We start from the raw sequence: 11,937 nt of genomic DNA on the forward strand, positions 1-11,937 counted from the left end.
TCAAAGTATAGATTTGTACCAAATGAACATTTTTTGCTTTAGTTTCACACATTAGTTGAAATTTTAAAATATTAAGTACCATCTGTTTTCAGCACACTGCAGTAATGACATTCTTTTGTTCTTTCTCATGCAAAAACATTTTTAAAATTTGTACATTTAGTCACTATCGTTATACACTCTAGGCATTCCTAGATTACACCATCTCAACCTTTTTCGTCCATCTTTCTTTGTGATTTCATTTATGCCCCAGCCCTCCTCCCTCTATCATTCTCATATGCAGCTTCATTCAGTGTTTTAACATAATTGTGTTACAGTTAGGTAATATTGTGCTGTCCATTTCTGAGTTTTTATATTCAGTCCTGTTGCACAATCTGTATCCCTTCAGCTCCAATTACCCAGTATCTTACCCTATTTCTATCTCCTGATGGTCTCTGTTACCAAGGAAATATTCCAAGTTTATTTACTAATATCAGTTCATATCAGTGAGACCATACAGTATTTTTCCTTTTGTTTCTGGCTAATACCACTCCGCATAATGTCCATTCATGTTGTTACATACTTCATAACTTTATTCTGTCTTACAGCTGCATATTATTCCATTTTATGTAAATGTCACAGTTTGTTTAGCCAACTGTCTGTTGATGGACATTTTGGCTGTTTCCATCTCTTGGTAATTGTTAATAATGCTGCTGTAAACATTGGTGTGTAAATGTCCGTTTGTGTCCTTGGCCTCATGTCCTTTGAGTAGAGACAGCATATAGATGGGTCCTGTTTTTTAATCCTGTCTGCCAGACTATGTCTTTTGATTGGAGAGTTTAATCCATTACCATTCAGTGTTATTACTGCATGGGTAGTACTTTCTTCTACTATTTTGCCTTCTGGATTTTATATGTCATATCTAAATTTCCTTCTTTTTACCTTTACTCATAGTCTTCCTTTCTACACTCTTCTCCACACCTCTCTCTTCTGTCTTCATATCTGTCTCTAGTGTTCCCTTTAGTATTTCTTGCAGAGCTGGTTTCTTGGTCACAAATTCTCTCAGTGATTTTTTGTCTGAAAATGTTTTAATTTCTCCCTCATTTTTGAAGGACAATTTCGCTGGCTATAGAATTCTTGGTTGGCAGTTTTTCTCTTTTAATAATTTAAATATATTATCCCACTGTCTTCTTGCCTCCATGGTTTCTGCTGAGAGATCTGCGCATAGTCTTATTGGGCTTCCCTTGTATGTGATGGATTGCTTTTCTCTTGCTGCTTTCAAGATCCTCTCTTTCTCTTTGACCTCTGACATTCTGATTATTAAATGTCTTGGAGTATGTCTATTTGGATCTGTTCTCTTTGGGGTACGCTGCACTTCTTGGATCTGTAATTTTAAGTCTTTCATAAGAGTTGGGAAATTTTCAGTGATAATTTCCTCCATTAGTTTTTCTCCTCCTTTTCCCTTCTCTTCTCCTTCTGGGACACCCACAACACATGTATTCGTGTGCTTCATATTGTCTTTCAATTCCCTGAGTCCCTGCTCATATTTTTCCATTTTTTTCCTATAGTTTCTGTTTCTTGTTGGATTTCAAATGTTTTGTCCTCCAGTTCAGAAATCCTATGTTCTGTCTCTCGAAATCTACCATTGTAGGTTTCCATTGTTTTTTTCATCTCTTCTCCTGTGTCTTTCATTCCCATAAGTTCTGTGATTTGTTTTTTCAGACTTTCAATTTCTCCTGTTTGTTCATTCCTTCCCTTCTTTATATCCTCCCTCAATTCATTGATTTGATTTTTGATGAGGTTTTCCATGTCTGTTTGGACATTCTGAATTAATTGTTTCAGCTCCTGTATGTCATTTGAATTGTTGGTTTGTTCCTTTGACTGGGCCATATCTTCAATTTTTCTAGTGTGATTTGTTATTTTTTGCTGGTGTCTAGGCATTTAATTACCTTAATTAGTTTATTCTGGAGATTGCTTTCACTTCTTTTATCTAGGGTTTTCTTGCTGGATGAATTTGTTGTCTATCTGTTCTTTGACATTCTGTTCAGCTTTATCTGGACCTTTAGCTTAAATTTTGTTTAACAGAGGAGAATTTTTCAGTTTTTGTTTTCTTGTTTCTTGCCCTGCTTGTATGGTGCCTTTCCCCCCTCCCCCTGCTTAGGAGGGTCTGTTAGATATTATAGACCCCAGCCAGATTTTCCCAGACCAAACTGGCCTCCTATCAGGAGGAAACAGTCACCTGCGTTGGTTTTCCCGGAGGGTGAGACCCAGCAGGTTGAAAGACTTTCCTCTGAAGTCTCTGGACTCTGTTTTTCTTATCCTGCCCAGTATGTGACACTTGTCTGGCTGCAGGTCCCACCAGCATAAGATGATGCAGTACCTTTAACTTTGGCAGACTCTCCCTGCTGGGGGCATGGTGGAGACAGAGGAGAGGTTGTAGGCTGGTTTTAATGGCTTCAAATTACCAAGCCCTGGTGTCTGAATTCCTTGATGGAGGGATTCCACCTGGGTGGGGCTTCACCCCTCCCCTGGGGAAGGCACAAGCTCCAGATAGGCCCCCAAAAGAGCTCACTTTTGCCTATGCCTGGGGCAGTTCAGCCTGAAAAGTCTTGCTGCTGTATCCAGAGGCAGTCAAGCCTTTGTAGATACACAGCCACAAAAACCTCTGTTTCCTTCTCTTTTTTTCCCCCTTTTTCTGTCAGTCCTGTCCCCTTGGCGCTGGGGCAAAAATGAGCAACCTCCGCTTTGATCAGGTTCACCTAAGCTGGGGGTCTATTTTTAGTAGTCAGAATTTGTTAATTAGTTCCACAATTGGCCTTTGATTGTGCCCAGTCCCTGCTGCTGGTAAAGTCCTTTCCTTTCCCCTCTGGGAAGCGGCCTGTGGGGGAAGGGCGCTGGTCGCCACAGCTTTGGGAACTCACGGTTCTGGGAGGTGCTCGGGGCCGGTCCAGCTGGTCCAGACTGGAGTACGCTGTGTGTCCGGTCACTATCGTGGCTCTGGGAGCTGTTCTGTACTGTTTCTGGTTATTTAGTAGTTGTTCTGGAGGACGAACTAAAATGCGCACATTGTTAAGCCGCCATCTTGACCCGGATGTCTCTGCCTTTGGTTTAATTATCGATGCCCTGTCGTTCTTTTAGCCTTATGTACGGAACGATGTCCAGATCACATTTATTTAGATGCTGAGTAGTGTTATGGGACTCTGATCAGTACTTGTCACCTTATTTAAAAATTAGCATCCACACACTTCATTGTAATAATGTAGTGTGGACTGGTTTGACCAGTAATCACTTCTTGATCCATGCAATTAAATGTTCTAACTAAAAAACAAAACAAAACAAAGCAAAACAAAAACATACCTTGAAAAAACAAATGCAGGAAGTGTGCATCTGTTTAGCAGATGAGCAAACACTGCTATACTATTGAGTGTGTCACAAATAAATGACCCTTCAGGATTTCAGATTCTGCATCGGTCACGTGAAGTAGTAGGGTGGAGGTGATCTTTAGAATCCTTTCCGCTCCTTTCCTGTTCTAAAATTGCGGTTCTAAAATAGAATCCAGAATCTTTAAGAAAAAGTTCAGTTTTTGATTCATTTTTTTAACAAGGCAGAAGAAGGAAGAGACAATGATCTGGGTAATCCATTTTGGAACGAAATCAGTCCAACCTGATTTTAAAGTAATTTGAATATGATGAATTTGTTATCTGGATATTCACACATACGAAATTTATCAATTCTTGGTTATGTTAAATAGATTTGGCAGTACAACTTTGAATGACTTCAGTGACAAAAAAAATGATTACAGTTGAGAAATGATTATATAGATTAACATGTAAATAGCTTTTTGTGCTTAGCTTTAAATTCATTTTCATATCAAGTAAAAAATTTGATTCTGGTTGTATTGCAAACAAAAGGAAAAAAAAAGGCTAAGAAGTAATTATCCCAGCTTGTTGTAGAGAGCATAAAACTTGGTGTCACATAGAATATGTGAACCATCTCAGTACAAAAGCAGCTGAATATGATCAGTTTTCTTGCTGGTTGAAGTCAGTTCGTTCATCTCTCTTTGATTTGGATTTCTTGAATTGGTTGTGCTAAATAAGAAAGTCCTTCAGATTAGCTTTGCATGTTTATGTGTTTTAATTTGTTCTGTTCTCATATCCTATAGTTCCATTTCAATATGTAATGAGAGCCTTGCAATTTCCGAAAATAATGGAATTCCTTCCAATTCTTCTGCCTCGACACTTTAAACAGCTCATAAGCTCAGGTCCTAAAGAGCTGTTAGAAGATATAGAAGAGATTTTAGCTACATGCCCGTGGAAACTTGGATTTTGTAAAGTAAGTAAGATAATCCTGTGTAAGGCAGTGTTTCTCAAACTTGAGAATTTTTGTATCTCTTTTAAAGGAGAAAAATTTATGTGGACCTCAGTGTTGGCTTATTTTTATTCAAGTGTTACAACTAAACCTAGACTTCTGATGCCTATAGCTCTTAGGCAACTCCACAGTCAATAAATTTATAAATAAAAAACAAAATAGTGAGGTTGATGACATTCATATTATCAATATTGATTTGATTATATAACTTATTTTAATGTGATGAATATTTTTCTGTACCTAACTTGCCAGTTGCAATAAGGTCTCAAGCGTTTGGCAAGTTCAGTCTGCTGGGAAACTCAATCTTCACTTTCCTGTTTGAACTATTGAAAACTTTCATTATTCCTATAGTATATCATGATAGCATTTGATTTTTGTTTGACCCAATAATATCATTTACAAATGAATTCACCTCTGTTCTTATTATTAGAGACTGAGAGAAGTAAAGTGGAACTATGAGACTCGACTAGTGTTGGGAACCAAATGTGGTGCTTAAATCCTGGCAGTACTTGGTTATAGGTGGCTTTCCAAATGAAAATGAATTTTAAAAAATTCTGAGATAATTCTTGGACTCCCAAGAGTGTTTACAGACCCTCCTCCCCCCAGTTTGAGAGATAGAAGAATAATGAATATGTTCCTTACATCAAATGATTATAATTCAGTATGCTTTGAAAAATAAGATTCTGGGATATTAGATGATTACATCTATTTATTGAGTAGAGTAGAGAGGCAGAGCAATAAGATGTAAGAGGCAGATAATACTAATAGTTGATTACATTTATTAAGTACTTACAGTGTACACTGCTGTTGTACTTAAGCAATTTATATGAAATGTGTCAGTCTTCACAACAAATCTCTGAAGTAGATACTGTTATGGTAATTTTTTTACGAGCCAGTTGAGATGGATGAGCTTGCCCAAGGTTGCATAGTTGATCAGTGTCAGGGCTAGGGCTTTGAACCAAGGTCCATCGGATTGGATTACAAAGCCTGCACTCTTAGCTACTCTATTCGACTGCTACCCTGAAAGGCTAGATGTCTAGAGAATGAGCCACAGCCAACTTCTAAAAGCTCCAGTTCTTTCTAAATATAAGCAACTGAGCAGAGAATTATTTAGAGATCTAAAAAATTATGCCTGTCCACATTTCAAGAATAAATTATATGAAGTATTACTAATTAAAAGCATGCTTTGTGCTAGGCTAATCTAATTCAGTAAACATTGATTGAGCCCTACCGGTGTAGATCAGAGATGTGACCAGGACCTCATTCTTGTCTTTACTGGTTTACCATCTCCCCAGGGGGAAGAGCAGGTCTTCATTTTCTTTTGTGGTAGGTTCAATTTGAGGATGACTATGTTTAAAAATCCTAGGATCATTTTTTTTTTCACTCTCTCCCTCCCTTCTCCCCCTCCTTCTTTGTTTGTTTTTATAAAGTATTAGGTGCCAGCTACTTTGTTTTTCACCTCCTGGTAACTAATCCTCTTCTTTCCCAATCATAATTTTTCACCTATTTCTCACAACAGTCCTGTAAGGCAGCTATTATTTCCTATTTTACAGTTAAAAAAAAAAAGATTCAAAGTATTTGAGACTTTTTCTACTCTGGAGCATTTTACTAGTTGTCCTGTGCTCTCTGTCATATACTATGTCTCTTTTCTCCAAGAGGGCATGGAGAAGGCAGGAGTACTGTCTTCATTAAATAGAGACTGGTAAGGTGGGTGGCCTTTGTTTTAATAAACATTATGTTATTATTAGCTAACTATGTGAAATATAGAAAATGTTAACAATATCTTTTATAACTACTTTAGGAGAGCTAGATTGAGCTGATGCAAAATTTTAGCTTGCTTTTTGCATTAAAGCTGAAATGTAGCCAAATGGTGAAAAGAACAGGCTTGGGAGCCTAACTGACTAGACAGACTGCGTCTGTACCTCCCACCTGTGTGACTTAGGACAGATTGCATCATCTCTTTATACTTTGGTTTCTTTAAAATGGGGCTCGTTATTATATCTGTTTGATAGGGTTGTTGTGATGATTAAGTGAATCAATATATGCTAAGTCCTTAGAGTAGCCTCTGGCACAAAATAAGTACTAAATATACATTAGGAATTTTTTTTAAAAACTCAGATATACTATCATTATAAATGTCCAGGGCATATTTTAAAAATATGTTCATATGCTTAGCTACAAAGGAAATTGCAGTGAGTCGAGTAAAGCTGAATTCCTCAAAGGCTTCTAGTTAAACATGGTGGCTTGAAAGCACATTTTAACCTCTGCCCCTTACCTAAAGTAAAACAAAGAAACAAACAAAAAGATCACAGGATAGGATAGATGATGGCATCAGTTAAAGATAAATGTTAGATGGCAGAAAGTGGATGGGTGCGTGGAAACTAGAAGTAACAGCAGACAGTGCTCAAGCACCACTTCTTGTGAGTAGAAAACCAGCAAAGTAGAAGCAAAAGAATTCACTCTGCAGGACCACAGAAAAGCTTAGGAATTTGAAATACCTCCGAAAGTGAAGGCAGAGTTTGGAGCTGAAAATACCAGGACTAAGTGAAAACCCCTGTAAGAAGCTGTTGGAGCTCCAGATTCTGATCCCAGGACAGGCATGAAATGATGACCCCTTCCGCCCAGGCAGAATAGAGGTTCACCCTGATGAAATTCAACTGAGAGCGTCCAGACTTGGGGCACCAGGTTACGATTATCTGATCATGACACAGATTTTTCATTACGGAACAGTCCCCTACTCCCTCATGTCGTTATCTGGAGGTCTTTCCTTTTGTATTCTCAGAGAACAATCTTAATTGGTGGGGTGTATATGTGTGTGTGTGTGTGTGTGTGTGTGTGTGTGTGTGTGTTTTAACCTGATTGTAGCCTTCAGGGGTTCCAGGGAAAAAAGGGAGACTTGAAGTGTCACCATTCTTATGTAAACCACCACCCAGAATAGAGACTCTCCTAGAGGTACTGAGGACTTCAGGAGGGATGTCTCCATGAAAAAAATAAACAAATGGAACTAATTGATGCCTTGCAGACTGGCTCATGGTGAGAGCATCTGCACCTCTTCTGTAGCGTTTGGGCTCAATTGTTGGTAGTCACATAGAAAACCAAACAAGCCAAGCAAACAAGGCAATTACTAATTTTAGGATAAACACAGAATTGAACACAAAAGTTAATGTAATCACAGTACATCGTATTATTCAGTTGTGAAAAAAATTACATAAGCATAATAAACACTGATTTAGTGAAAGTCAATTAGCAAAATATATACGGTAACTTTTTGCAAAGATCGGAGGAGGAAAAGCATGTGTGGAAGTGATGTTAAAAAAGAGAGATCATATTTTTGCATAGTTAGGAGTTAGTGAAAAATGTTGGAATTTTAAAAAAATCAAGGAATAATATTAATGTTACTTAAAAATGTGGAGGAAAATTCTGGACGAAATAATGAAAAGAATCGAAGAAATTCCCTTTAGAAGGCATGGGGAGAGGTAAGGCAGGGGATTCCTTTTTTTTTTTTTTTTTCTGTGAAAAGCCTTGTAATATTATTTTGACTTTTAAAACTGTATGTGTTAAATTCCCGGACCATGCACCTCATCCCTGCCCCTGCCTTCCCCCCCCCCCGCCAAATGTATATGTATTGTTTTGATAAAATACAATTTTAGTTTAAGTATTACATAGGTCTCTAATCACAATGCTGTCCATTAAAAAAAAATTAGTGATGTATTAGGTATATTGTTTTTTCTCCAAATGTAGTTGAAATACATGTCTTTGGGGAATTAAAAAAGTATTAACAAATAGCATAGGTTTTACTGTGATTCTAACAACATTCATTGATATAATTTTTATTAAGCAACTTGAACTTTTTTTTATTCAAGGTAACCTACAGAGAATTGAAACTACTGCAATGTGAGGCAAGTTGGATGGCATTTTGTCAGTGCAAGTCTCTTCTGCAATTGATGACCAGTGTAGAAAAGAATGCATTAATAATATATTCGAAACTGAAGCAGATATGTAGAGACCACGGACACACTTGGGTTGAAGAGGCTGAGTTAACCTCTAAATTGTCAGACCATGTGGATTTTCAAGATGTTTGGCAGTCTCTAAAGTTTTTGAAGGAAATTGGTGTGGTGACATACGAGAAGGCCTGTGTTTTTCTTTACGACCTTTACCAGGCTGAAAGAGGCATTGCCTCTTCAATAAGCGACCTCATGAAGAGACCTCCATGGCGTTTACATGTAGACGTGAAGCAGGTGCTTGCGTCTGTTCACGTCAAGAAAGCGGAGAATTCAAGAAGTGATGATACACTGAATGAAAGTAAACCTGACGAAACGATATTAGGAAATTCTGCTCATACTCCGGATGCACAGGGCGATGATGAGCCTATCAGGAATAATGAAGAAAACGAAGACAATGCAGAAATAAGTGAAGTGCAGCTAGATCAGGACCAGGTGGCTGCTTTGGAAATGATTTGTTCTAATGCTGTGACGATCATAAGTGGGAAAGGTGGTTGTGGAAAGACCACGATTGTAAGCCATCTTTTTAAGCATATCGAGCAGTTGGAAGAAAGAGAAGTTAAAAAAGCTTGTGAAGATTTTGAGCAAGATCAGGATGTACCAAAAGAATGGTTCACCTTTAATGAGCAAAGCCAACCAAAGGTGGACAAGGCTATCGAAGTTCTCCTAACAGCACCCACGGGGAGAGCCGCTGGCTTGCTGAGACAGAAAACTGGTCTTCATGCTTTTACACTGTATCAGGTAAAAGTTTTCACATTTTTCTGTAGATAAAATGTTTACCTTAAAGACAAACCTTATTTAATGAGTTTAAGCGTTTTTAATTTCTCACTGCTGACAAGTAATTGGTTTTTATTGAGTGTCTGCTGGGCCCCAGGCTTATAGTAGCTAATGGTGGATCAGAGCTATTCAAAACAGCCCATGTGTATATAAACTGTTACTGGTTTGCAGTGAGAAAGGAGCAAGTGCCAGAAAGTAAATCAATGCCTTGCTTCCTTCATTAAGAAAGCCTTATTCTGAAAAAAAAAAAAAATCAGCTGAAATGAAGTATGTGTTTAATGGTGTAGTTAGTTTAGATTCCAGCACAACAAGCTCTCTTTCTCACTGGGAATGGTTACAAACCTCGTAGTTCACAGACTTCACTTTGAATGGCATTGGCAATGGAAGGAAAAGATGTGACTTAAACTTTTTAGAATCAAGGCCCCAAGGGACTGTGGACTTTGTTCATTTGGTTTAGTTCTTTATCTCCTCCCTCTAGAACAGTACCTGGCAAATAGTAGGTACTTATTAAAATTTTCTAATGATTAATATGTTTGAAAGAATGGTTTTGGCTGTAGTTAAGAGTCATGGAGTTTTAGACTTCTGAAGAGTTGGAGAAGTTCCTCCAGTCCTACCATGGATAAAGAATTTGGTAGTTGGAAGATTTTTGAAGGAAGTAGCGATTGAATTGAACTTTAAAGGATAGTAGATTCAGGTGAGGAGGAGAGGATTTTATTTATGGGAAAGACCTGTCCAAAGGCATTGAGGAGAATGATTATAGTGTTTATAAAGGGTTTTGAGGTGACTTCATTGATTGGAATGAAAGCCATGCATTGCAGAATAATGGAAATTAAACCCGGCTTGGGCAGGAATTTCAAGCTTTTAAAGTATTTTGACATCATTTCATTAAGTCCTTGACAAACTTGTGAAGTGGGTAAGTGATATTAATTCCTTTTTTTACAGAAGAGCCAGCTGAAATTTGGAGTGTTAGTCACTTGCCCAAGTTCTCAGTTAGATGCAGAACCTGAGTTCAGGTTTCTGACTTCTCAGCTTGTTGCTCTTACCACAACAAAGAAGCTTTAACTTGGTTTACTAAGGAGCCATTTAGATTCCTAAGGCAGGGAGTGTGATGAAGAAAGCTGTTTAAGAAAGAAGGCATTACATCATGGAGCCATGAGCCACCTCAGAAATCATCTTGCCCATTACCTATATTTGTCAGATAATGAATGGAGACCTAGAGAAATTGGGTGACTTGCTCAGGATGAGAGAGGCTTCTGATCAATTCCTGACTCTTTTGCACCATGCCTTCATGTCCAGTTAGTGTGCAAGATTGAATTAGAATGGGGAAACTAGAGAGAGAGCTTTACTAAGTTTCATTCTGTGTACCAGTTCCGATCAATTGGTAGTGTCTTAATATCTGCTTGGGATGTTTGCAGAAGATTTCTGAATTGCATGGGATATAGTTATACTAAAAAAAATATTTTTAGTTTATCTGAAACTCAGGTTCAGCGAGGTGCCTTCTATTTTATCCGGCAATCCTGTCTTGGGCTGGTGTAGGGCAACCTGACTGTGAGGCTGTTGGTGTGATTTAGGTGCTCGGAGATGGGGCCTTATTGAGTAGACAGCAGTAAAAAAATAAATAGTAAGAAGCTTCAAACAGGCGTCTCTAAGACAACCAATTGAATATGTAAAATAAAAGAAAGGAAACAATCAGAGTGATTCCAAGTGATCTATTGTGAAACAAGTCCTCTGAGAATAGGGGCTTTTATTGAAGAGAATTAATGCATCTGGGTGGGAAATATGAAGGCTTTATTTAGAGACATGCTGAAAGTTCAGTAGAAAGATTAAATGGAGATATGCTATACCATTTAAATATATGTATATACATGTGTATCCGAACTTATAACAGAAACATTTGTGGAATGGTTTACATCAAAATGCTTAACGTTCCCTGGTTATAAGTTACAGGTAATTATTTCCCTCACCTATATTTTAAAGAGTAAATATATTACCTCCATAACGAGTGATTTTGTTATTTATTGTGTTGGTGATGGTGATGGCTTTTTAATGTTGGGGAAGTAAGGAAGTTTAGAATGGTAGAAAGAGAAAGTAGTATTTTCATAGTTCGGTTGGGAAGATAGAACCTCATTTCCAGGGTGGAGTATTTTAATTGGGAGAGGAGGAGGGCTTAAGTGATTGGGATATCTCAGAAAGCCAAGACGAGGTTTATTTGAGATTAGAAAATAAAAGGGCGCTTTCTCTGGTCAAGAATGATGAGTGAAGTGTTGAGATCTTTTGAGTTGAAAACATTCAGCACTCATTAGGAAGCATTTTTTTAAAACTATTTGATCTTTTAAAAACAATTTATTTGATCTATCTTTTGTGTGTATTCATCACTGTAAATTTTGTGTTCTCTGTTTCTTTAGACTTTTCCCTATGTTTCTGTCCCCATCCGCCATAGTTTAAGATTTTTATTTTAAAATAATGTACTCTTAAAATTTTTAAACCTAGATTTTAAAATGCCGTACTTTGCTTACAGGTCAATTACAGTTTCTATTTTTGGAAGAAAAAAATAAAACCGAAGACAGAAGACATGCCGTGGAAATTTTCTTCCGTTAGAGTTCTGGTTGTGGATGAAGGGAGTTTGGTATCTGTAGGAATCTTCAAATCTGTTTTAAATTTATTGTGTCAGCACTCCAAACTTTCTAAGCTTATTGTTCTTGGTACGTTAAAATATTGCTGGAATTGTAATGTTAAGTGCAAAGCATTATGCTTAGTAGATTGTTTGCACCCTTTTATTGTTTTAATGTGTGTTCCTAAAGGGTGGAAGCCGTTG

At 37.5% G+C, this 11,937-nt stretch overlaps 1 protein-coding gene across 1 annotated transcript in view; it reads left to right on the top strand.

The window, feature by feature from the left end:
- HELB (DNA helicase B) overlaps positions 1-11,937 on the top strand; it is a 62,907-nt gene that overhangs the window by 18,435 nt on the left and 32,535 nt on the right. Inside the window, exons 3-5 of the mRNA XM_077111336.1 lie at positions 4,139-4,308; positions 8,208-9,086; positions 11,641-11,824. Coding sequence (XP_076967451.1) covers positions 4,139-4,308; positions 8,208-9,086; positions 11,641-11,824 — 1,233 coding nt within the window. The remainder of the gene's footprint in view (positions 1-4,138; positions 4,309-8,207; positions 9,087-11,640; positions 11,825-11,937) is intronic.

This window comes from Tamandua tetradactyla, chromosome 7 (genome assembly GCF_023851605.1).
Source record: "Tamandua tetradactyla isolate mTamTet1 chromosome 7, mTamTet1.pri, whole genome shotgun sequence".
In the NCBI taxonomy this organism is placed as follows: Eukaryota; Metazoa; Chordata; class Mammalia; order Pilosa; family Myrmecophagidae; genus Tamandua; species Tamandua tetradactyla.